Source organism: Elgaria multicarinata, chromosome 16 (assembly GCF_023053635.1).
Source record: "Elgaria multicarinata webbii isolate HBS135686 ecotype San Diego chromosome 16, rElgMul1.1.pri, whole genome shotgun sequence".
NCBI classification, from domain to species: Eukaryota; Metazoa; Chordata; class Lepidosauria; order Squamata; family Anguidae; genus Elgaria; species Elgaria multicarinata.
The window spans coordinates 27,073,460-27,100,399 of record NC_086186.1 but is presented as its reverse complement, the minus strand read 5'-3'; the positions used below and the strand labels follow the sequence as shown (position 1 = coordinate 27,100,399).

At 46.8% G+C, this 26,940-nt stretch overlaps 1 protein-coding gene across 1 annotated transcript in view; it reads left to right on the top strand.

Moving 5' to 3' along the window:
- The window catches only part of SV2B (synaptic vesicle glycoprotein 2B), a 34,281-nt gene extending 7,581 nt beyond the window's left edge, over positions 1-26,700 (top strand). Inside the window, exons 2-12 of the mRNA XM_063142445.1 lie at positions 5,500-5,680; positions 8,525-8,676; positions 10,085-10,218; positions 11,438-11,527; positions 13,607-13,717; positions 15,189-15,277; positions 16,550-16,714; positions 18,889-19,022; positions 20,450-20,650; positions 23,709-23,868; positions 25,854-26,700. Coding sequence (XP_062998515.1) covers positions 5,500-5,680; positions 8,525-8,676; positions 10,085-10,218; positions 11,438-11,527; positions 13,607-13,717; positions 15,189-15,277; positions 16,550-16,714; positions 18,889-19,022; positions 20,450-20,650; positions 23,709-23,868; positions 25,854-26,037 — 1,601 coding nt within the window. The 3' untranslated portion in view covers positions 26,038-26,700. The remainder of the gene's footprint in view (positions 1-5,499; positions 5,681-8,524; positions 8,677-10,084; positions 10,219-11,437; positions 11,528-13,606; positions 13,718-15,188; positions 15,278-16,549; positions 16,715-18,888; positions 19,023-20,449; positions 20,651-23,708; positions 23,869-25,853) is intronic.
- Positions 26,701-26,940: the final 240 nt, after the last annotated feature.

Here is a 26,940-nt window from a genome sequence, read left to right as displayed (position 1 = left end):
TGAGCCCTTGCTTTGCCTTTGCTTAAGTCTGCCTCGGGGGTTCATGGTAGAGGTGAGATTTGGACAGGGCTTTCCACCAGCTCATGTATAAGTACTTGAGCCTCTACATAAACGATCAAGGGGTGGCAAAATACGTTGGCCCTCCTAATTTATAAGTATCAATATAAATAATAATAACAATGCTCCAATAGGCTGTATTTGTGGGACATGGATGAATTTTGATTCCCTGCTGGTCTTTGTTTGCAAGTGATGATAGTGTACACCGTTGCTGGAGGTGGGAGGGTGGACGTCAGGGTGACGAGGCTGAACCCTGCTGGAGTGGCAGAGGAGAAAGACAGAAGGTCCATCCTCTGGAATCATAGAATCATAGAATATCAGAGTTGGAAGGGGCCTAAAAGGCCATCGAGTCCAACTCCCTGCTCAATGCAGGAATCCACACTAACGCATCCCTGACAGAGGGTTGTCCAGCTGCCTCTTGAAGGCCTCTAGGGTGGGAGAGCCCACCACCTCCCTAGGTAACTGGTTCCATTGTCGTACTGCTCTAACAGTCAGGAAGTTTTTCCTGATGTCCAGCTGGAATCTGGCTTCCTGTAACTTGAGCCCGTTATTCCGTGTCCTGCACTCTGGGAGGATCGAGAAGAGATCCTGGCCCTCCTCTGTGTGACAACCTTTTAAGTATTTGAAGAGTGCTATCATGTCTCCCCTCAATCTTCTCTTCTCCAGGCTAAACATGCCCAGTTCTTTCAGTCTCTCTTCATAGGGCTTTGTTTCCAGACCCCTGATCATCCTGGTTGCCCTCCTCTGAACACGCTCCAGCTTGTCTGCGTCCTTCTTGAATTGTGGAGCCCAGAACTGGACACAATACTCTAGATGAGGCCTAACCAGGGCCGAATAGAGAGGAACCAGTACCTCACGTGATTTGGAAACTATACTTCTATTAATGCAGCCCCAAATAACATTTGCCTTTTTTGCAGCCATATCGCACTGTTGGCTCATATTCAGCCAACATAGGCATCCGCAGCACATCCCATTAGGGTGCGCAACAGGGGAATCCCTTTTATTTATTTTTTAAAGTTGAACATTTATTGAGTACTCAGTCATAAAGGGCATTATTTTTATTCAATTATTTATTAAAGACTGTAGACACTGATGCCCTTCTCTGTGTTCGGCTTGCCCGACCACGGGAGGGCCGTTTGGGGGGGGGAATGAGGAGACGCTCCTCAAGCCCCAGCATTGGTGGGGCTACGTGGTGACACTGGCCAGAGACAGGGCCTACGAAATGATATTTGCCTTCGGGGGCCCTCCTCCTGGCCTTTTTGACGTGTGGCTCCTGGCAGAGAGGCTATGAGCAGAGAGATTCCCTTTTGCTCCTGCTTCCGAGAGCAACAGTGCTCTCTCAGAGGAAGTGGTTCTATGACACGGTGGTGGAACAGATGGAAGGCAGTTGGAGGACCATTCCCACTGTGTCTAGATCCCCCTCTGGATCCCTACTCTATGCCCCCTCAATTCGGCGCTTACTGCTTGAGATATTAGGGTGTGCCTGGGCACACTCCTTACGCATGCCTATGTCTTGGATCCCTGGTGCCAATTGCCCCACTTCCTGCTTTCCTGTGACTGGCCCTATTGCCCAGTGCCCCGCCATTCTTCTCTTCCTCTCCATCCCTCTGATCCCTTCAAGCATATTCAGGAAGCAGCAAAGGGCAGTGGGTGTTGGTGACTGCAGGCGGGACAAGGGGGCAGACGACAGATGGCGTCCCTCAAAGGCCTGAATGCAGCGTGAGTGCTGCCAGTTGCCAATCAATCCCCAGAGTCCAATAATCCATATGGTGATCACAAGAAGAGCCCTATTAGGTAGATACCCTATGAACCAGCTGTTAATTGGATTTTTACAACTCCATTGTGGAGTATGCTCTATACAGAGTGTGCGCGCGTCTGTGTGCGTGTGTTACTTGCATGCACGATCAACCCATTGAATAACAATCCCCTTTGGGGGGAAATTGAATAATGAATAAATGAAAAAGAACCAGGGTTGGCTTGCAGCCAAGCGCCTGAAAACGCTAAATACTGTGTGATTCACTGCGAAGGGTTTGCTTATATTCTGATTAGGAGAAATGATAGTATTTATGGACTCCTCTAAGGTCTGATTACCAGGAGCTTTCAAGGCTTTTGTTGCAAAAATCATCCTGTGTTTTTGTGAATTTTTTATTTATTTTTTTGGTAATGCTGCATTGCCTTTTAATTTGGCAAAACACTTTTAGCAGGGTTGGGAGGAGATAAATCTACTCTTCATTTGCCATTAGGGAAAATAAGCAAGCCAACTGCAAAAAGTGACTTTTGGTCGGTTTTCTCGGCCAATCAAGGATCTTGTGGAATGGTGCATTTTTGTTTTTCCCCGGTCATGTGGGAACATTTGCTTATTTGAGACATTTTGTCTTTTCCAAGTTGCAGGTATTTAACTAGTCATGAGAACTGAACTCAGAGCCAGTAGAAGGTAGGATTATAGAGATTAGGGTGACCATATGGAAAGGAGGACAGGGCTCCTGTGTCTTTAACAGTTGTATTGAAAAGGGAATTTCAGCAGGTGTCATTTGTATGCATGCAGCACCTGGTGAAATTCCCTCTTCATCACAACAGTTAAAGCTGCAGGAACCCTTCCCTCTTTTGTATCTGGTCATGCTAAGCGCGGCTGTGCTCAGCTAGAATGGCTTAAGGAGGGTGACCCTATGGAAAGGAGGACAGGGCGCCTGTATCTTTAACAGTTGTATTGAAAAGGGAATTTCAGCAGGTGTCATTTGGATATATGGGTGAAATTCCATCACCACAGTTAAAGCTGCAGGAGCCCTGCCCTCTTTTGAATCTGGTCACTCTAATTTATCTCCTGCAGCTTTCACTGTGGTGATGAAGAGGGAATTTCACCAGGTGCTGCATACATACAAAGGGCACCTACTGAAATTCACTTTTCTATACAACTGTTAAAGTTGCAGGAACCCTGTCTTCCTTTCCATATGGTTTAAAACTTTTAAAAATTTTAAAGCTTTTAAAACTTGATTTTGTTCTGACTTTATACTGTTAGTTTTACCCTACCCAGTGCCTGTTTGCATTCTCTTCCCCTCCTTATTGTTTTATTATGATTTTATTAGAATGTAAGCCTATGCGGCAGGGTCTTGCTATTTACTGTTTTACTCTGTACAGCACCATGTACATTGATGGTGCTATATAAATTAATAGTAATAATAATAATAATAATAATAATAATAATAATAATAATATGGTCACCCTACTAATAGAAATGGACAAATGGAGGACTTTGGAACAAATCCACCCTCCTCAGTGATGTAATCTGCTCAACATCCCCCCTGCCTCTCAGTTACTAATCGCAAAGACCTTAAGGGGTATGAATGAGCCGAAATTGTGGCAGTGAGATTTTTCAAGTAGGCCGTGGTAGCACCCGGTGTGTTTTGGGCATCTTGGCCCTTCCCTCTCTCCCTCTCTAACACACACGTACACACACATCAAAAGGACCCTCTAGCAAATATATTCCAGGACCAGGGGTTTGGGTGTGTGGACACCCAGATTTATATCCCCACACTAAACAACTTTGGAAATCTTATTCAGACTTAAATAAATATTTGCCAGCGACTGTTTGCACACTTTCAAATGTATCTTTGTAGCCATAAGGACTAGTTGCTTGCTTTAGAAAAGTAAAGCTGAGATTCTCAGGAAGTTAAATTCTGCACCCATTCTTGGACTCGATGGCTTTGTAGGCCCCTTCCAACTCTGCTTTTCTATGATTCTGTGATATATTCTGCACTTTTCTGGTTCTTCTGAGAACCACAATGTATATTGTCTCTCTCCAAATAGTCTAGACTTTTATTGAAAAGTGTTCCAGGAGCAATTGGAATTGCTCTGAACGTTTTTTTTTTAATGTATAATCTAAATCACCTAAGATCATAGTTTGCAAGCCAATCACGGGACCTTCCCAGAGAGATTGTGGCATTCCTTAACTTCCACCTCCTGGTTTTCAGCAGTGGGGCACAAACTCTCCTCCTCTACCCCACCAAATCCTCTCCAGCATCAGTTGCGCTGGGATGAGTTAGTGGGACTAAGACATCAAGCTCCTGCCCTGTGGTCAGCAGCACGTACGGCACACACGTGCACTCCTAAGCTGCTTAGGCTGCTGGAATATCACAGCCATTCTGGCCTGTCTCTCTGTGTAGTGATAGTTTGTCAGGCAATGACTCAGCTCCTCCTGCCCCCTAGTGTCAATAGAACCTCACAGCAGAAGTGAATTCATAGAATCATAGAACCGTAGAGTTGGAAGGCGCCTCTAAGGCCATCCAGTCCAACCCCTTGCTCAATGCAGGAATCCACCCCAGAGCATCCCTGACAGATGACTGTCCAGCTGACTCTTGAAGGCCTCTAGTGTGGCAGAGCCCACAACCTCCCTAGGTCACTGGTTCCATTGTCGTACTGCTCTAACAGTCAGGAAGTTTTTCCTGATGTCCAGCTGGAATCTGGCTTCCTGTAACTTCAGCCCATTATTTTGTGTCCTGCGTTCCGGGAGGCTGCGGTTCTATGCACAGTCATGCCTACCTTTATATCACCAAAATCAATGTGGGTTACACAGGCACACACACATTTATTTTTCTGTGCCCACTCAACATCTCACTCTATGGCCCTTTCTACACCAGCCATTTTTCCAGATCATCCCGGGATCATCCCTGTGTGAGACCTCAGTTATCCCAGTTTTACATGCAGTGCCGGGACAATCCCGAAGACTACGGGCAGTGTGGGCGCCTGTCCCAGCTTCTTCCCTCTTTCCCGCGAGTAGCGTCAGTCATCAGAGGGAAGGAGACAGGATCGGGGGGAGGAGTAGTCCAGGGCCCTCAGGGGTGGGGTGGGGAGCGGGGTCAGGGCTTCCCACCCCCTTACATTTTAATTTTTTTGGCCCTTTAAAAAAGAAATGGCAGCCACGACGGGCACAATGCCCGTGATGTCGCATGCCCGTGATGTCGCATGTCGCAACAGTATAAAGGCAGGAGCCACACCAAGCTGGACATAGCGGTATGCAAGTGGTGTATGGCATGCGTCAATGGGCCCCAACACTTGTCAGTGCACTTCAATATTGCTATACAGCAGTAGCGTGGCTCCTGCCTTTTATATACCACTTTCATAGTGCAATATCCTGCTTGGTGTAGGTTAGGTCAGTGACTGGCCCAAAGTCACCTACTAAGCTGTATGGCAGAGTGGGGACAAGAACCCAGGTCTTCCCAACCCGAGTCCAACATTATCCAACCTGGTGACTACAATTCCCAGCATCCTCTAGCCAGATTTGATGGAGTTATAGTCCAATCCACCTGGAAGGCACCAGGCTGGGGCAGGATGCTCCAATCACTACACCACGCTGACTCTCACTTTGTAAATCTGGTGCAGGCAACATGGATCTGCCTCTTGTTTTGTTTCTTCGTTTAATAGATCTTGTCTCTGTTTCTCCTGCAGGGCTGATTGTCTACATGGGCATGATGGTGGGGGCCATTTTGTGGGGTGGCCTGGCGGACAAACTGGGCCGGAAGCAATGCCTCATCATATCGCTCTCCATCAACGCTGCCTTCTCGTTCCTCTCCTCCTTTGTTCAGGGCTATGGATTCTTTCTCTTCTGCCGCCTTATCTCAGGTTTCGGGTGGGTATAGCACTCTCTGCAGGAAAGGGTTAGGGTGTCCTCATGGTGGCGAGACCATCTGATACTTGATAGCTGTGTAGTGTGACCATATGGAAAGGAGGACAGGGCTCCTGTGTCTTTAACAGTTGTATAGAAAAGGCAATTTCAGCAGGTCTTATTTGTATGTATGCAGCACCTGCTGAAATCCCGTCTTAACGCTACAGGAGCCCTGTCTTCTTGACCAGATGTTAAAGAGGGCAGGGCTCTTGCAGCTTTAAAGTTGTGATGCAGAGAGATTTCACCAGGTGCATGCATACAAATGACACCTGCTGAAATTCCCTTTTCTATGTAACTGTTAAAGATACAGGAGCCCTGTCCTCCTTTCCATATGGTCATCATATAGTAGGGTGGCCATATGAAAAGGAGGACAGGGCTCCTGTATCTTTAACAGTTGTATTGAAAAGGTAAGTTCAGCAGGTATCATTTGTTTATATGGAGAACCTGGTGAAATTCCCTCTTCATCACAACAGTTAAAGCTGCAGATGCCCTGCCCTCTTTTAAATCTGGTCACTCTAGTATAGCTCCTGCAGCTTTAACTGTTTTGATGGAGGAAATTTCCCCAGGTTCTCCAGATATACAAATGACAGCTGCTGAAATTCCTTTTTCTATACAACTGTTAAAGATACAGGAGCCCCGTCCTCCTTTCCATATGGTCATCATATAGCTGTGTTCCTTCCATGGTTTCCTACCCTTCTGATACCTGGGGCCAGAGGTGTAGTGATGAATTTTGATCATAGCCATGCCCCTAAGGAGAGTCCAGAAATGCAAGCAGCAGTGTTGATGTTTATCTATATGTGCATATTAGTGCTGTGCCGAATGTTTTGATTCTTCCATTTTTGGCATTTGAGACGGGGGATGAAAAAAAAATTCAAGCAAAAGAGGCTGGGGAAGTGAGAATTTTGAATAGCTTTCTCCTTGAAGAGGAGGACAGGATTTTCACGTACCTTTTCAAGAGCAGTCAGAGGCAGAAGGATCTTCTGCCTATTTTTTCTTTTTCTTTTATGGGGCATCACCTGCACTTGCAGCAGCCCATAACTCTTTATAGAGAGGCTTCTCCAGTCTGGTAGCGAAGTCCCAGGAAACTATGTGACCTCACCCTCTCTCATAGGCATTCAGGGAGCATTCCCAGGTGCAGAAGCTTCTCTGCAAAGCAAGAACAAACATGGCTTTTAGAGCTTTAAAAAAACTCTCTTATTGCTTGCAGCAGTACAGTGCACTTTGCATAGAAACTTTCTATAGAGAGGCAATCAGGCACTCCTGCTGGGCAGGAAGCCTCTCTGCAAAGGGCTCTAACCTGTTGCAAGCAGGAACAGAGTTTTTCTAAAGCTCTAAAAGTCCTGTTTGTTCTTGCTTGCAGCAGCCTAGGAGTGTTTCTGCAGCCTGGGAGGTTTTCTTGAACTGTGTGTGTGTGCTATATGTGTGCATGGGATAGCTCACAACAATATGTTATTGCTGGAAAAATCCCCCTCCACTCCAGCTACTGTGAGAATTGCAGGTAAGCTCAGAAAGAATAGGGCAGTTCGAATAGGTGGCATCACCTTCTTAATCAAAATGGTATAGGCATTAATAACCTCAAGACTGGATTACTGCAATGCATTCTATGTGGGGCTCCCCTTAAGGGTATTCCAGAAACTGGAACTAAAGCCAAACGAAGAAGCTCAGCTGTTTTATGGTGCCTCTTTTCACCATATAACTTCTTTGCTAAGGGAATTTCACAGGCTGCTTATTGGCTACTGGGCCAGGTTTAAGATTTTGGTTCTAGTGTACAAAGCCCTAAACAACTTGGGACCAGGATACCTGAGAGAGCGCCTTCTCCCTTACCAACCTGCCTGGTCACTGAGGCCATTGGAGGGCCTGCTCCTGGTGGTCCACATGGACCTAAGCCCCGACTGGAATCCACCTGACCTCCAGGGGCAAAGAGTTCCACAGAGAAGGGGTCACCAGGAGAAGAGCCTTTAGGGTGGTGGCCCCTTCTCTGTTGAACTCTCTGCCCCTGGAGGTCAGGCAGGCACCAACACTAGGCTGCTTCTGGCACCTCCTGGAAACAACTCTATTTTGAGAAGCCTTCCTCAACTGACTAGCCACGGTTTTTCTGGTCCTTTCTTTTAAATTGAACAATTTTAATTTTCTTTATTAAACTTATTTCTTTTTTACTGTTTATACCTATGTTCACCACTCTGCATAGATATGGTGTGGTACATAAATATTGTAATAAATTGTAAATAAATAAACGAACCCCTTGCTTTGCTCCCATAGCTCCATTCCACCACTGCCTGGGGCTAGTTTTTCAGGATTAAAATGAGAGGAGTTACATGCATGTTTACATGCAGAAAGATACTTGCGTGTTTTCTTGGTCAGCTATAAACTCACCAAGCAAGCAGCCCTCTTGCAGTAGGGCTTAGCCAAGTCAATATCGTCAGTTGACACCCCACCGGTCCATTTCCCCAGTCTGTCAGATCTTGAGGAGAACACCCTTCTTTCTGGGCAACAATGATGTTTCTGGGATTGCCCCTTGCCTCTGTCAGCTGTAGCTACGTCAAGGTATCCCAGTGCATCTGCTATTAGGACAAAAAGTCACAAAGGGCTAGAAACTTGCTTTTTATATTTATTTTAAGAAGAGGAACATTTTTTTTAATGCTGAATTTCACACCCCTTACTATATTTTGTGGGATGCATGGAGGCACACAGGATGTATGCAAAATGTAGGCTGTAGCTGTGTGTTGCTAAGAAACCTGCATAAAGTTTTACATTGGTGAGACCTTGGTTGTTGTACTCTTCCTGTCCGTTCCTTTTTCTTCCCCCCAGTATCGGAGGATCTCTCCCCATTGTCTTTGCCTATTTCTCTGAATTCCTCTCCCGTGAGAAGAGAGGGGAACACCTGAGCTGGCTCTGCATGTTCTGGATGATTGGTGGCCTTTACGCCTCTATCATGGCCTGGAGCATCATCCCACATTACGGTAACCCTGTCTAGATCCAGGTGGCTTCCCCCCACCCTGTATCCTTGTTTGCCATTGGGCCGGTGCTACCATAGAGGCCACTCAGGCAGCTGCCTAGAGCGCCAAGCTAAGAGGGGCGCCGGGCACAGCGCAGCACTCGCACGCATTGGCTATGAGCTGGCCTGGCCCGAGGATTCAGCTGGGCCTGGGCGAGCGAGATGCCGCCCCGCGCCCGCCCAGCCAAAGCAAAGCCAGGGACGCTGGGGTGGGGCGGCTCCATGTTCGGACTTCCGGAACACGCCCGGAAGAGAGAGAGAGAGAGAGAGAGAGAGAGAGAGAGAATGTATGGGTGCATGGGGTCTTTGAGTGAATGCATGTGTTCATGTGTGTGTTTGTTTGGAGTGAGTGATGCTGAGTGTGTGTGTGCGCGCATGTGTGTGAGTTGGGGGGGATGATTTGGAGGTGATATTCCTATTAAATAATGCATTTTAGACCCATCGACGTTCCTTTCCAATTTGTTTGCTATAATTGGCATGACGTATTTCTTGCACTTTAAAATAAATTTAGCAGTTTCAAGTTTTGTGCTTATTTTTTTGCAGGAAACATATGTTCTTAAAAATCAAAATTGGCATTTTTTTGGGTGTGTGTGTGTGTGTGTGTGTGTGTGTGAAAGTAGCTCACCTTGCCTAGGGCGCAAAATAGTCTGGCACCGGCCCTGGCCATTGAGACCAAAGAATTGACAGCTTTTTCATTGGCTCAGTTCACACAACACTTTTCTCTACTCAGTGGGAAAACTCCACTCAATGGTACTCTCCACACAACATGTTCCTACTCCACTGTTGTGAGGGTGTGGAGTAAAAGTCAATGCAGCATTCCTCCACCCTCTCTTCTCCCCCAGTCCTCCCCATGGTATCCCATCAGCCTTTGCTGCAAAAAACAAACAAACAAACAATCCCGCCGGCTCTCCTAGAGTGGCACTCTCTCTTTTCGCTGCTCTTGCCAGAGAACTCTATGGCCACTGGGAAACTCCACTCCACTCCACAGGAAACTCCACGGAGTCCTCCGGAAAACATGGAACACAACGGTTGTGCAAGAACTCCCCTCTGCACAGTGTGGAGATTCAGGGTGGAGCGTCCTTCAAAAAAACAAACAAACTCCACTGTGGGGCGGAGTTTTCCTTCCAGCCCACACTTTTCTTAATGGTGGAGCTGTTGCACCACTGTTGAGAAAAGTGTTATGTGAACTGAGCCATTCTCTGCTCTGATGGGTGGAGGCCGTCCAGAGTCTGAGGGAGACAGAGGTCTTTCTCTGCTCCGCTACTTCTGGTCCTTCTCATTGGAGTTTCCAAGGATGAGATCACTTCTGCATATTTTACCCATAATTCCGTTCCATTTCTGCATTAATCTGAACCCCACTCTCTTGTTTCTAGGATGGGGATTCAGCATGGGCACCAGCTACCACTTCCACAGCTGGAGGGTCTTTGTGGTGATCTGCTCTCTGCCTTGCATTGCGTCTCTTGTGTCCCTAAAGTTCATGCCAGAGAGCCCACGGTTTTTGCTGGAGGTAAGGAATGGGCTTTGAAGTGCTGACTTTACGTGATGGAAATTCTAGACCAGGACAGCAGAGTTTTCAGGTGGGGGGAAGATTGACTCCCCCCTTGTTTTTCTTTCCATGCCAGGAGAGAAAAATCTCTGTGCCTCTTCTCAGCATGGAGAAAGGAACTTGACTGGATGAGTCCCTGGCTTTGTGCAGCTTCAGGCATAGACAGCGGCACCAGATGCTATGGGAAGCTATTTGGCCCACACTAGTGAGGGTGGCCAGCTAATCTTACACAACGTGCTATACTGATAGGGGTGGGGTGGGGTGGGCAGAAACCAGGAGTGGATTTTTGTATGAAAGGCTTTGCCAGTTCAGTTCTGATTCTGATATTGGCCTGGTTCAGACAGCATGCTAAACCATGCTGCTTAACCACAAAATGGTTAACGGAATCCGTTAACCATTTTGTGGTTAAGCAGCATGGTTTAGTAGGTTGTCTGAACGGGGCCTGTGTTGACTAACGTGTTGTCTGAACTGTGCCAGTGTCCATGTGGAAGAACAGCATTTCCTGCCCTCCTGTCCTTATAAGGACATATAAGAATTATATGACATAAGCTCCCACCAAAATCCTCTGAAGTAAGGGACTGGGCCTGAGCAACTGCATCTCACTCAGCTCATCACGGAAGCTGGTCCTCTCTAATAGCAGATCAGCCATCACTTGGCCCGGGAGAATAAGCCGGGCATGAGCCCATCAGGTTCTTAGAGTTGCACCTTGAAGCTCGGCCTGTCTCATTCTCAATTGCAAGCTTTTGTTGTTGTCATTCGAATGTGGAAAATGTGCATTTAGGGGCACATTTGTTTAAAATGTGCACCTAAATGTTCTAAATGCACCCAAATGACTAAAGTATGGAAATGTGCATTTTTCTAAAATGCACATTTTTAAAGCACCCACTTCCCTAAAGTATGCATTTGGCAAACGTGGTCGCAAGCTCAGGAAGGTGTGAGGTTTTCGCGCAAAACAGCCATGTGTTTTGAATAGGGCAAGTCCTGGTGTTAAATGAATGGCAATGAAATTCTTCTGCATCCCTGGCTATAGCTCCATTCTACTGCACTGTCCTTGGCTATCAAACAGACGTGGCTTCCAATAGGGTCATAGCATAATGGTGGGAACAGGCTTGACTTGAGATCGTAACGCAGTTCCAGGATGATGCGGCGTTCCTGATTTCCTTTGCTTTCGTTTTTCTAGATAGGGAAACATGATGAAGCCTGGATGATCCTCAAGCAAATCCATGACACCAATATGAGGGCTAAAGGGGAGCCAGAGAGAGTGTTTACGGTAAGTGAGGCCACTTCCCAGAAATAGCTTTCTTTCTCCGTAGCCTCGTGTGGCGCAGAGCGGTAAAGCAGCAGTTTCTGCAGCTGAAACTCTCCCCACGGCCTGAGTTCGATCCCAGCGGAAGCTGGTTTCAGGCAGCCGGCTCGGGTCGACTCAGCCTTCCATCCTCCCGAGGTCGGTAAAATGAGTACCCAGTTAGCTGGGGGAAAGGTAATAATGGCCGGGGAAGGCAACGGCAAACCACCCCGCTATAAGGCCTGCCAAGAAAACGTCAGCGAAAGCTGGCGTCCCTCCAAGAATCAGTAATGACTCAGTTCTTGCACGAGAGGTTCCTTTCCTTTCCTTTCTCCGTAGTAGGGTTGGGACAAGCATTCAAAGGGGAATTCGTTTTTTAAAAAATAAATCACACAAATTCACCTTCAAGACAGAGGGCAATATCCAAGTTGGTGCCACTGCTACTGTAGATTGTGTTGCGCTTGTGTAAGAGACCTTTAGTGCAACACCCATAGCATTAGTTACCACAATGTGTTTGCCAAGGAAACCCAACACGCCAGCTAGCACTACTGGCATTGCACTAGAGGTCACTTACGCTAAAGCAACACAATTTATGTTCATGCTAGTGTTGACTTGAATGCTACCCTCATTCTTTATTTTTCGTCAAGGTTCAGATTGAAATTCACGCTTCTTTCCAAACAGAAAAACTGAATTGGTATCCTCTGGCAGGAAAGCTAGACCCTTCTTTCTAGAGCAGCCTCCCTGCCAACTTGATGCCCTCCATATGTGTTGAACTACAACTTCCACCATCCCAGAACAGCTGGAGATGATGGGAGTTGAATCACGTTGCCGGGAGGCTACTCTAGAAACTGGTAATTCTTGAGTTTGCAGACAGAGCGCTGACCAGCTGGTATTTTAGCACTCTTACAACTAAATGGTACCAGAGTCTCAAGAAGACAGCAAACTCCAAACCCTATAGGCTCATGGGAACATAAGAAGACCCCTGCTAGATCAGACCAAAGGTCCATCTAGGTTCTCATAGTAGCCAACCAGATGGCTCTGGGAGCCCACAAGCAAGAGCCGTCCTCTGCTTTTTGCATCTCCCTGGCAGCTGTTATCCAGACGTTTACTGCTGCTGAACATGGAGGTTTCATTTGACTATCAAGCCCAATAAACACTCATAGGTAAAGCCTAAGACAGAGAAGCGTGCTGGATGAGCTCAAAGGTCCATCTAATGTAGCAACCTGTTTCTAAAGTATGCTTAGCCTTTATTGCAGAGGTGCATTACTGTGTTGTGGTGATGATGGGCCCACCAGGCCTTCTGTTGGCCAGATGTTGTGACTGGGCACTGGATGAGACCCCTGCTGCCTGCATCCCTGATCTGAGATTGGAGGGAACAGTGGGGATTCCTCCAGGGGGTGGAGCTTAGAGGCCAAGCCCTGTGCCCCTGGAAGAACCCAAAAGAGGCTCAGCAGGCCAGATGTGAAACCTCTGCAGGCCAGATGTTCTGCAATTCTGCTTCCCTGGTGATGGTAGCTAAATGGAAGCACCATGTTGAAACCAAATATACTTCTCCCTTTGGCACAGATACTTTCTCTCTCTGCCTCTTTTAGCATCCATTCATGGAGAGCCAAATATTTGGTGTGTACGAGTGTGTTTGTGTATGTGCGTGTGTGTGTGTGAAGGGGATGTCACAAGACCCCAGCAAGAATAAGGTGAATGAGGCACAGAGCAAGGGGGATGGCTGCACAGGGTTGCTATAGGTTGGGCACCTTGTCCAAATATATCCATCATGTCAAACGAGCAAATCACCCAGAGGTGTCTACGGCTGCAGTCTTCTACTCGTGTATCTGGAGGTAAGCCCCATTGAACCCAGTGGGTCTTGCTTCCAAGTAAAAATGCACTGAATTGTGCTGCACAGGTATTTTTGGTTTCTAGAGGGGTTCAAGTCATGTTGGTTCAGGTGGCCCTTTGACCCCAACCTTCATTGGACTATTTCTGTGGAGTGACTAAATCCCTGCCTTAAAAGGATGCACTTGGGTGATGTGAAGAGCTGAAAATGTTGGCTTGTTTTTGCCCATGCAGGTGGCCAACATAAAAACTCCAAAGCAGATAGACGAGTTCATTGAAATACAGAGCTCAACGGGGACATGGTACCAGCGTTTTTTTGTCAGAGCCACGACCACCTTCAAACAGGTACGGGGACAGGAGCTACTGAATACAGGCACAGTCTCCAGCACTGTATGGCTTAGGTTTGTCGTTACGTTCCTCCACCCCGTGCGCAACAAATAATCCGTTCAATGGCAACCTTTCTTGGCTTCACAGTTTATTAATCAACAAGCATTGGGTTTCATCTGAGGCTGTCAACTTGTTAAAGATGTTAATTTGATGAAAACACCAGTTTTCAGGTGTCTAAGTTTCATGAACTTGCTGCTATGGCACAGACAGACAGACAGACGGACTTCCTCTTTCATTATCTATACTGGGTTTCTGAAGGAATCATAGTTGGAAGGGGCCTACAAGGCCATTGAGTCCAACCCCCAGCTCAGTGCAGGAATCCACCCTAAAGCATCCCTGACAGAGGGTTGTCCAGCTGCCTCTTGAAGGCCTCTAGTGTGGGAGAGCCCACGACCTCCCTCGGTAACTGGTTCCATTGTCATGAAGTTTTTCCTGATGTCCAGCCAGAATCTGGCTTCCTGTAACTTGAGTCCGTTATTCTGTGTCCTGCGCTCTTGGAGGATCGAGAAGAGATCCTGGCCCTCCTCTGTGTGACAACCTTTTGAAGTATTTGAAGAGTGCTATCATGTCCCCCCTCAATCTTCTCTTCTCCAGGCTAAACATGCCCAGCTGTTTCAGTCTCTCTTTCGTAGGGCTTTGTTTCCGGACCCCTGATCATCCTGGTTGCCCTCCTCTGAACACGCTCCAGCTTGTCTGCGTCCTTCTTGAATTGTGGAGCCCAGAACACCCATAGGAAATTATTCATTCACTCATTTCATTTCTATATGGTCCAACAGCTGAAGCTCTCTGGGGCATTCACAACAATTTAAACCCTAAATTACAGCATGGTAAAATATGATATAAAAGTTTAACACTGCAGTAGAAAATAAAAATAAGAACCGAAATAAAACCTGGCAGCCATTTCTCATTTCTGCCAAGGAGCAAGGCGTTTATTTTTGGTTTGGGGTATGCCATGGCCGTTAGAACCATAAGCTCCCTCATGTAGCGATGGGCTTGTCGGACGCTTGTCCTGCTGCTGCCACCGTCTGCCCCCCGCTCATCAGGACCACGCGAGCTTCTTTTGAGACTCAGTGAGGCCTGATAAGCACTTGGCAGCCATCTGCCCTCGCTCCAGAAGTTACATATTTCTTGCACTGCGTAAATACCGGCTCTAAAGGCCCCATTTATACAAGAGTAAAGGCACAAATGCTCCATTCACACCTTTACGACAGCCATGGACACAACGGGAGAAATGCACAGTTTACAGGGCCTCCATTGTTGCGCACAACGGAGGCTCTGGACGAGGATGGAGGCCTGGGTCTGGGAGGGTGGACAGACACATGGGAGTCCATCTGATTCCCGGACTCAGTCAGGTGCCTCCGACATCCCTAGAAGTGATTCTTACCTTTCTCTTTTTTTCTTTTGGTAACAAATTCTTTGGGTTTTCCAGGTGATAGACAATGTGGTGTATTGCTTGACAGCCCAGTACAGGATGAACACACTGTTCCTGGCTATTGTGTGGTTTTCAATGGCCTTAAGGTACGTGTCTTGGATTGTCCATAAGTCTATCGTTTTCTGAGGCTGCTCTTACCCACCTAGACCTGCAGAGGCTCTGTAGAGTAGAGAAGCTACTGCAAAGATCTGCTTGCCAGGGGTTGCACGAATTCAGGGATGAGCTGGGGAAATTGTCAAACAATCTGCAGGCCATAATGCACGGCTGGTGGGTTGCGATCCTCTTGAAATCCCCCCCCCCCGCAGGGGTAGGGCTCAACAAGAGAAGGCCCTCTCTTTTGTTGCTGCCCTCTGAGAAAGCACCCGGAGGAGGGCCTTAGATGTTGAGAGAAGTGTATGGGTCAGTCCATGCCGAGAGAGGTGCACCATCAGATATTGTAAGGCTTTATAGGTCAAAACCAACACTTTGATTTCAGCTAGGAAACGTATAGGCAGCCAGTGCAAGTGGCCCGGAATTGGTCTTGGACCAATTATCAATCAACCATTATCAATCTGTCTGCCGCATTTTGCACAAGCTGCAGCTTCTGAACCACCTTGGAAGGCAGCCCCACGCAGAGTGCATTGCAGTAATCTAACTTGGATGTTACCAGAGGTCCTTCAGGTTACCCAACTGGACTTGGGTGCCAGATAGTGGCTCAGGGTAGATATACAATGAGGAGAATTAAGGAACAGGGTGCCTCTGAACATTTGGCTCAGACCAAGAATTTGGTTTTGGGATCAGAAGTGATGTTGCAATCCTTTCGTACATGGTCCCCTCATGCCCCACCAACCGTTTCAGCAGCCTAATTGGTGGTGGTGGCGGGATTGTTGTTGCTCTTGTTAAGAGCCAGTGTGGTGTAGTGGCTAAAGTGTCGGATTGGGAGTCGGGAGATCTGGGTTCTAGACCCCACTCAGCCATGAAAACTACTGGGTGACTTTGGGCCAGTCACAGACTCTCAATCCAACCTACCTCACAGGGTTGTTGTGAGGATAAAATGGAGAGGAGGAGGAGGAAGATTATGTATGCCGCCTTGGGTTCCTTGGAGGAAAAAAGGCAGAAGATAAATGCAATAAATAAATAAATAAATTTAGCAATTGGAAGTCGGAAGTCCTTGAAGATTGGTGGCAATCATCTCAAGATCTTTCAGTAGATCTTTCAGTAGAACTAGCTTGTGAACACCCCCTGCGTTACTCGACCCATGAGGATATGCTCAGACAACCAACCAGCTTCTGCCTCCCATACTGAAATAATGAAGGGCCTCTTAGGGACCCCTAAGAAAGGGTCCGATTCCTCTCTCTCTCATTCTGTTTCTCTTGCAGTTATTATGGCCTTATCGTCTGGTTTCCCGACATGATCCGCTATTACCAAGAGGAAGAGTACAAGTCTCGTGTGAAAATCTTCGACCAGGAATTGGTCAAGGATATCACCTTCAACTTCACCCTGGAAAATCAGATCCACAGGAATGGGACGTATTACAATGACAAGTGAGTTCTCCTTGCCCCTGTGAAAAACTCCATGTGCCCATTTGCGGGAAGAATATCAACGTGGGCCTGATCTACACTAAGCAGGATACAACACTTTAAAAACGTTTTGAAAACTGTATATGTAATGTGTCCTGGGCTTGAACAGTTGTCAAAACCGTTATAAGCAGTAGTGTAGCTCCTGCCTGGGAGCTGCTTACTTCCAGCATGGCGCAGGGGAGTGTTTTGCCAATTGTGTCATCAATATTTATTTATGTATTTATTACATATTTATAGAATCATAGAATAGTAGAGTTGGAAGGGGCCTAAAAGGCCATATATTTTTTATTTGCGCAAAATTGCAGGTGAAATATTTACGGAAATCGTAATTTGCACAAAATCGCGGCCGTAAATAGCACAATTATGGCTGAGATTATGTGCAAAATCAGAGAAAAAGTTGTGAGCTCTCCATGGGCACCTACCAACTGTCCGGCTGCTTGGCTCACGCACCTGACAGAGTCAGGCAGCCAGGAGGAGTCCAGCGAGCAGAGTGCAGACGGGATGCGGAGGAGTTCTTTGAGTAGGAAAAGGGCACCTTTGAGTGTGCATTTTTAAAATGCACGCCCAGTTGCACACTCCCTTCCCATTGATTAACATGGGAAAACGAGTATACCTCCAAAATGTACATTTTTAAAGTGCTATTTTTTTCTTAAGTGTTCATTGTTGCTGCCCACCATTTCAAGGCTGAGAACATGAGTGCTTTTCCTAAAAAAAATGTGTTCAAGTTTGGGGGTGCAAATGGGGATATTTGGGTCAAAATCCAATAAAAATACAATCTGTGTACATCCCTAATAGCCCCCAAGTTTCACCTTCGGACATACTGGCACCTAGTGGTTATGTGAGAGAAAGCACTTCATACGCCTGTTACTTTTCCTGGCCCTTTTGAGAGGCACTCTACCAACGAAACCAATTTAATGGAGGTAGCGGGGGTTGGGGACGCCTGCATAAAATTACATTTCTGATTTATATTTTTCTAATTCACATTTTTCTTCAACTTTTCCAGCAGTGAATACTTTTGAATTTGTGGACAGAACATGGGAAGCTTAAGATTGCTGCTTTAAAATTAACCAAGAGTTCATAGAATCATAGAACAGTAGAGTTGGAAGGGGTCTACAAGGCCATTGAGTCCAACCCCCTGCTCAGTGCAGGAATCCACCTTAAAGCATCCATGACAGATGGTTGTCCAGCTGCCTCTTGAAGGCCTCTAGTGTGGGAGAGCCCCTCTCCTTAAAGACCTCTTTGCTATGAGCTAAATTCTAAGTAGTAAAGTATTGAGAAGAAAAAACATAATAATGAATTTGAGGAATCAGTTTCTGAAACCAAGATGATGTATTTGATGAATTGGCTCTCATTTATTCTAAAAGACACAATTTAGGTAATCTAGGGGGAATCCGCACGTTGTACCGAGATCGCTTCTAAGCAACCCCAGTGCGGCATGAAAGTGAGCGTGTAAGTTGCCTTTTGAAGAGCCGACAAAGAGACGTCCTTCCCGCCGCCGCCGCCGCTGCTGCCGCCACCCGCAGACCTCCTCGCCGACTGGCGAGGAGAGCTCAGCTGAAGAAGGCGGGGTTGAGAGCGGAAGAAGCTCTCCACCCCGCCTTCTTCCCCCGAGCTTTCTGTCCCAGCTGGCGAGGAGGGAGATGGGTGGCGGCGGCGGGGGCGAGAGGGACGTCTCTTCGTCGGCTCTTCAAAAGGCAAGTTACACGCTCGCTTTCACGCCGCACTGGGGTCGCTTAGAAGCGATCTCAGAACGACATGCGGATTCCCCCCCCCCTGGTTGGAGGGGAAAAATAAGTCTTGAACCAGTAGTTAAAGGCTCTGATGGCAGTGATAGATTGGACTGGTTTTTTGAGATTAAGTCCAGCTGGTCCAATTCAGAAAGAATATACTTTTTGTTTACATGCAATAACAAGAATGTCATCTTACAGCCCAAATGTATAGAGCAAAATTTCTGATCTTGCAGAATGTATGATTTGTTTTAGCATTGCTTTTATTATGCTTGTTGTAGCCATTGATTGAAACAATACAGCTTTACTACTACTACTACTACTACTACTACTACTACGTTGTGCACTTTCCTGAGAAAAAGGTCAGGGATATGAGGTGATCTCAATTGAAGCTTCCCCTCCGTGTTTCAGGTTCATTAAAATGAGATTCAGGGATGTGACTTTCGAAGACTCTGTGTTTGAGGAATGCTACTTCGAAGATGTAACGTCTAGCGAGACCTTCTTCAAAAACTGCACCATTATAAAAACCTTCTTCTACAACACAGGTAACATGGAAGAGCACGAACGTTTTGTGTTTGCAAAGTGCATCTGCATGCGTGTACGTCTTGTGTGGTCATTTCTGTTTGTGAAAAAGTAGAAGGGGCAGAAGAGAATGTGGGAGAAGTCATGATTTTTAGCATTAAGATTTGGGCCTGGTTTATGTAATATACAAGAACACTCCTGCCACTGGTGCCTGGTTATCATTTTCCTGGTGCCTTTCCCTGATATTGCTTTTGGGAGATATTTTGTGGATGTGTCCATGAGAGTTACTTGATAAATTCTGATCAAAAGCAAACTGAAAATAACTTCTCACGCATCTATGCTGGCCAAATTCAACGGGAACAGGAACAGCACGGAGAAGACCATGGTGTTCCTGCCTGCTATGGAGCTGTTAATATGAGGAGCTACTCAGGAGAGGGGGAAAAAGAGGTGGCAACCCTAATTCAATCCTAATGTGGTTGAATCCACAGGGATTCAAACCCAGGCCCTGTTCAGAAGACACCTTAAACCACAGCTTTAACCACGGTGGATAAGGCAAAAAGTCCATCTAGTCCAGCACTCTGTTCACACAGTGGCCAACCAGCCATCAGCCAGGGATGAACAAGCAGGACATGGTGCAACAGCACCCTCCCACCCATGTTCCCCAGCAACTGGTGCACACAGAATTACTGCCTCGAATACTGGAGACAGCACACAACCATCAGGGCTAGTAGCCATTAATAGCCTTCACCTCCAGGAATTGATCCAACCCCCTTTTAAAGCCATCCAAATGGGTGGCCATCACCACATCTTGTGGTAGTGAGTTCCATAATTTAACTATGTGTTGTGTGAAGAAGTCCTTCCTTTTATTTGTCCTGGATCTCCCACCAATCAGCTTCATGGGATGACCCCGGGTTCTAGTATTTTGAGAGAGGGAGAAAAATGTCTCCCTGTCCATGTTCTCCATACCATGCATAACTTTGTACACCTCTATCATGTCTCTCCTTAGCCTCTTCTTTTCCAAGCTTAACAATCCCAGTTGATGTAACCTTCCCTCGTAGGGGAGATGCTCCAGCCCGTTAATTGTTTTAGTTGCCCTTTTCTGCACTTTTTCCACCTCTATACTATCCTTTTTTTAGGCGTGGTGATCAGAATTGTACACTGTCTGCTAAGCGTGGTCACACCATAGATTTGTATAAGGGCAGTATGATACTGGCCGTTTTATTCTCAATTCCTTTTCTTATAATGCCTAACATGGAGTTTGCCTTCTCTGCAGCGGCCGCACACTGGGTGGACATTTTCACTGAGCTGTCCACCACAATTCCAAGTTCTCTTTCTTGTTCAGTTGCCACCAGCTCAGATCCCATTAGGTTATACTTGAAGTTGGGGTTTGCTATACCTCAGGCTCACCATTCCAATGATTTTCCATGCACTGTCTTTCCCCCCCCCTCAGACCTCTACAAGCATAAGTTCATTGACTGCAGATGGGAGAACTCCACCTCCTTGGAAGAGAAGAAGGGATGCCATCTGGATTTTGAGCGAGACAACGATTTCCTCATTTACCTGGTCAGCTTCTTGGGTAGCCTCTCAGTGTTGCCTGGCAACATCGTCTCTGCCCTTCTGATGGACAAAGTAGGAAGGATCAAGATGATTGGTGAGTGGGTGTGGATGACGTAGAGACGTGTGCGTGGCCAAATGCCTCCGCTAGTTTGCTGTGTTGTGTTCACGGTTCAAACATGCAGAAACTGCACCTTGTAGGCCTCCTTGGACTATATATTATTCAGAATACAGGTGTGAAGTATTGTATGGTTGAATGCCCCCATGCCCAACCAAATGAGAAGAGCAAAAAAGAACAGAAACCTACAGAAAGAAATGCAAGCAGACAATAAGGGAAGCAAAAAAGGATTTTGAGGAGCATCTCGCAAATCACACTACATTCAATGTCTAAGGTCCTTCTCCAGGTGCCTACTCTGAGGGAAGCTCAGGGGGTGGCAACAAGGGAGAGGGCCTTTTCTGTGGTGGCCCCCAGTTACGGAATGATCTCCCTAACGAGGCCCGCCTGGTGCCAACATTAATATCTTTTTGGTGCCGGGTTAAAACTTGCCTCTTTTCCCAGGCATTTAGCAATATGTGATGAGCTTTACTGATCCTTGATTTGTTTTTGAAGCTGTTTATAGCTGTTTTAAATGTATGTTTCTGTGTATGTTGTATGTTTTTGTAGCTTTAAATTTTGTATATTGTTTTTATATGTTTTAATCTTATGTAAACCGCCCAGACAGCTTTGGTTATGGGGCGGTATACAAATGTAATAAATAAATAAATGAATAAGACCAACAGTTATACGAACATGCACACACACACACTTCAGAAGCCGGAAACTGACTAAGGAGACAATTGGATCCCTGGATGACAAAGGCTACTAAAAGTGCAGAGAGGCTGAATAAATTCTTTGTGTCTGTGCTTACTGTAGAAGATGTAGGGCAGATACCCAGGCCTGCACTGATATTTTCAGGAAGGGAATATGAGAAACTAAGGCAACCAGTGAGGAAGTTGTAGATCTTATGGGCAAATAGAAAACAAACAAATTGCCTGGTCCAGATTTGTATCCACTCAAGAGTTTTTAAAGAACACAGATGTGAAATTGCTGATCTTCTAACAAAAATGTGCAACATATCCTGTACCAGAGGACTGGAAAGTGGCCAACATAACCCCACATTTTTTTCAAAAAGGCAGTGATCCAGGAAGATTCAGGAAATTACAGGCAGGTTAGCTTAATGTCTGGTTCTGTGTAAATTGCTGGAAAGTGTCCTTAAAGGTAAAATTAACAAGTATTTAATAGTAGGGGTGTGCATGGACCCCCCGCTCTGCCCTGCAGGCCGATCCAAAATTTTCGGATCGGCCCGCTCCGCGCCGCTCCGCCCATACTCCGTTCCTCTTCGCCGCGGAGCTCCGGCTCCGAATCGGAGCGCCACAGTGGAGGGAAGAGGTGCCAGGTAAGGCTGGGAGAGGAGGGGGGGGGTTACCGGGCCCTGCCGCCGTCGCCGCCCATGCGACGACGGTGGCAGAGCCCTGTAAGGGACCAAGGGGGAGGGGGGCCTTACCTGCCTCCGTTCGCGGTCCCTCGGCTTCTTCAATTGAGCCCGCGGTTCAACCAGGAAGTCTGGGCCGCAAGTGGTGGTGTGAGAAAGAGCGCCAAATTGCACCACTCTCCCCATCCTGTGCCTACCAGGAGGTCCTGCTGCTTCTTCCTACTGTGGGCATCCACGGCCTCAGTACCTCCCGCAGATTTCTGTCATTTATTACCCAGCTGTATTCAGATCAGACACTCCAAGAACTACTAATAGAACTAGGGTAACCATATGGAAAGGAGGACCGGGGTCCTGTATCTTTAACAGGCATATAGAAAATGGAATTGCAGCAGGTGTCCTTTGTAGGCACGCAACACCTGGTGAAATTCCCTCTTCCTCACAACAGTGAAAGCTGCAGGAGCCCTGCTCTCTTTTGTATTTATTTATTTATTTATTTATTTATTTATTAAATTTATCTACCGCCCTATAGTTGAAGCTCTCTGGGACGTTTACAAAAGTTAAAAACAGTGAACATTAAAAAGTATACAAAATCTAAAACCATCAAATATATAAAAACAACAGTATAAAACAACAGTATCCATTTAAATACTGGATTAAAGAGAGCTTCGGCTATTGGGCAGTATAAAAATGTAATAAATAAATAAATAAATAAACAACAGTTCTGGGGTCCATTAAAGAACAAACTTAGCATATGTTGTTAAATGCTTGGATGAAGAGAAAAGTCTTGACCTGGTGCTGAAAAGATAACAATGTTGGCACCGGGCGAGCCTCATCAGGAAGATCATTCCATAATTGAGGGGCCACCACCGGGAAGGCCCTCTCCCTTGTTGCCATCCTCCGAGCTTCCCTCAGAGTGGGCACTCGGAGGAGGACCTTAGACGTTGAGCGCAGTGTATGGGTAGGTTCATGTATGTGATCAAAATGGCAGCTTTAACTGTTGTAATGAAGAGCTTTGACTACCGCTTAGCCAGCCACTTTCTCACTTGCCCGGGCAGCTGGCTGGCTTTTTATTTCTGCCTACCCAGTCACTCCTGTCAGCCAACCATGAGATGCTGTCCCTGGCCAAGCAGTTGGCCACTGTGTGAACAGAATGCTGGACTAGATAAGCCTTCAGTCTGATGCAGCAAGGCGCTTCTTTTGTTCACCATAAAAATAAATAAATAAAAAGCAACACAACTCCTGGCAGAAGTCAGAGAAGAATTTTAAGAAGAAACCCTCACTGAGGTCATTCAACAATTCCAGATCAAATTAGCCATCTTTAGTTTGAAGTAGCCTCTTCCCGCTACCATAATTTAACCCTTTTTGATGAGATTAACATCAGTCTTCCATGAACGAGGAGTTCTCATTCACACATAAGAACATAGGAAGAGCACTGCTGGATCAGATCAAGGGCTCGTCTAGGGCAGCAATTTGTTCATGCAGCGGCTGCTCAGCTACCCACAGGAAACCCACAAGTAGGACATGAGTACATCAGCACCCTCCAGCCCATGCTCCCCAGCAACTGGTGTACATAAAACATATTCTGTGTTCTGAAGTGGTCCAGTCCAGAAGGATGTCTATCCATTTGAACTAGCTCCAAGACTTCTGTTTCCCTCCACCCATTCTGCCATCTTTCTCTTGCAGGGGGTTCCATGCTGATCTCTGCTGTGTGCTGCTTCTTCCTGTTCTTTGGCAACAGTGAGTCAGCAATGATTGGCTGGCAATGCCTCTTTTGTGGTACCAGCATTGCTGCCTGGAATGCCCTGGATGTGATCACTGTGGAGCTTTACCCAACCCATAAAAGGTGACGCTTCCAACTGACCTGTGTTGTTGTGTGCGTGAATCATATTTGGAAGGCTCCAATGGTTGACAGTATGGCATGTTCTGGGAGGTGTGTACCAACCACAAGATTTGAGTTGAACATAGGGATGGGTGAAGTCACCCTGGTTTGATCTTGGCAGTCCCTTGATGAGCTGCCATTGCCTGTCCCAGCCTGCGGGCAGCATGTGATCTTCTCCTGGCCTCTTCGAGTGCCCGATGAGGCCATGGGGCTGCACACTGCCCTGTCACAAGCCACCACTGTTGTGCAAAATGGCAGATCGGGAATTTCCGGGAAGGTTGTCTTGTGCAAAATGGCAGCTCAGCACTTCCGGGAAGGTCATGTTGCATAAATGGCATCTGTAAAGTGGCCATTTACAGCTGTATTGTTGCAGAAATGTCCACTTTACGGCTGCCATTTATGCAATGTGACCTTACTGGAAATGCCCCAGCTGCCATTTTGTGCAACAATGGTGGCTCGTCAGTTGGAGGGGGGGCTGCTTAACTGGCTGCTCTCCAAGGCACAAGGCACTCGACGAGCATGTCCACAAGTACCCCATGGCTAGGCAATCAGGGTCCAGGGGTCCAGACACAGGGGAATCTATCAGACTCCCGGACCCAATTGAGCCCTCGCAACTGTACATTGCACCATGTACATTGATGGTGCTATATAAATAAATAATAAAATAATAATAATAATTGTGTACTCGGACTCCAATTTGGCACATCAGAAAATGTCCCAATGCTGCTTACGCTCAGGGTCAGAACCCAAGTTGAGATTTAGAAATATGAGGCTTTGTGCCTCCCATGGTTTATCGTGTGTGTGTGGGGGGGGGGAAATGACATCATAGAAGCCCCTTAGGATGGGATTACACCTACCAAATCTAAGAAAAATAGGTGCAGTGCTTTGTGAGATATGCACCTTTATATTTTGATTTTTTAAAAATGGAACTGCCCTAAAAACAACAATTTCTTTTTGATTTTTAAAACTGATTGACTTTGTGGCAGAATTGGATGGAATTTGCAGGGACAGTTGCCTGTTCCGAGGGATCAGTGCTGCCAAGTTTCAGAAGAATAGGCTCCAGGGCTTTTGTGCAACAGAAGTCTTTACATTTTGAGCATCTATAAGAAAGGATGCACTTAGTTCCCTCTTACGTTCCTTGTGGACTATTTCTCTGGTCCCAAGGGGACCAAGGCAGGATCTACACCATTCATTACACCGTTGTTTAAGTGCATTGTTGCGTCCTTCCTTGCTACGTTACAAAATGCAACTTGAGCCCAGTCAATCGAAATACTTTTTCTTCTATCGTTTTACCCCGGCACACTCTTCTTTAGAACGTTCTTCATTATGCTCATACCGGCTCTGAAGTAAACCTCCTTCTTCCGGTGACTCTGAGCTAGACCTGCCGGGATAAGCCGGCAGGGAGGTGGGGCGACGCGTAGGGACGAGGGAAGCCCTGCAGCGTCTTAAAGGGGCCACGTGCGCCCCGAAAGATAAGCATTTTTTTAAAAAAAATTAAGCCTCTGTCCCCTCTTTCACCGCCCTCCCTCCCCCTCCCCCTCCCCCTCCCCCTCCCCCTCGTCGCGTTGTGCCAGCTCTCCCTCCCCTAGAAAAGCCCTCACTTGTCCTAATCAGGAAGCAAAGACCATGGTCACGAGACATGACTTTGAAAGACGGCATTGAAAACAACGAAAGGTTGGGGCACATTGTTAGTTTTAAAACGATTTTAACAGAAAGTGGAACGGTTTTAAAAGTCAGAAGAAACGTAACAACAACAGCATCACGTGACTGCTGACGTCATCTCTGCCAACTTGTTACGTTTCATCTAGACAAGTGTAGACGGGCTCCAATTCAGCTGAGCCTTCAGTGAATGCACACCCCTAGTGAAGATGTGTTAAACTCTGATGCTCTTGGCCTTTTGGATTTGTAGTATCCCTAACGTTCTCTGAAATCTTCTTCCTCCCCCACAGAGCCACGGCCTTTGGCATTCTCAATGGGATCTGCAAATTTGGGGCCATCTTGGGGAACTCTATCTTTGCCTCCTTCGTCGGGATAACCAAAGTGATCCCTATCCTCTTGGCTTCCTCCGCTTTGGTCGGCGGAGGCCTCCTTGCCCTGCGGCTGCCCGAGACCCGAGACCAAGTCCTGATGTGAGCTGCTACAGGGAGGAACGAAACGTCAACCAACAGCAAGGAGCCCATGTTTAGAAGGAAAGCAAAACGTCCGCCAAAATGTCTCTGCCCCTACCTCAGATTTTGGGGGAGGGAGCGGCAGGGGAAGGGGGCGCCCCACTGAGATAATCTTAAAACCTTAGTTCTAGGAACTTTGTGCAGGGGTGATGGAGCCCATGTGACCAGGCTACACACATATACACCTGAGCTTTGCTCATTGCTTCAAGGCTGTCACTCTGGGGGTGGGGTGGGGGGTGAAGTCCCATCTTCCTGCTGAATGTGTGTGAATATTTCAGACACCAAGAAGCAGCTGTTTTGTGATCATGCATGTATATGTAGGTATGTGCATCGTAGGGAGTGGAGAAGTGACCCTCTTGGAGCGCGGCTGAATGGCTTCACGTCTACCTTTATATAGCTTTCTAGGCAACTGTCAACAGGGAATTAAATTAAATTAAATGTCACTCCAAGCTCCTTTGCCAATGGCAGCAAGACCTCAAGAAAGCTCACAAACCAACCGTGTATTCAGGGGTAAGGCTTTTGGAAAGCTAGCGACCACTGGCTAAACTTTTGGTGGGCTTGCATTTTGAGGACCTAAACTGAAGCGCCCAACACAGCCTATTTTCACAGGCCTAGCCTCTTCTCCAGATCAGGCTTTCAAGTGGTCTAAAAACAATATGACATTATTTTATCCCGCTCTCACATGTACATAGGCGGGATCTACACTACTGCTTTAAAAGGGTTTATAACAGTACTGATAACTGTCGGGGCCCAGAACACACTCCAGATACAGTTTTCAAAGTGTTTTCAAAGTGTCATATCCTGCTTGGTGTAGCTTTGGCCCTTGTATCAGAGATTTGGAGGGGATTTTCTAGGCCAGCTAGTCCAA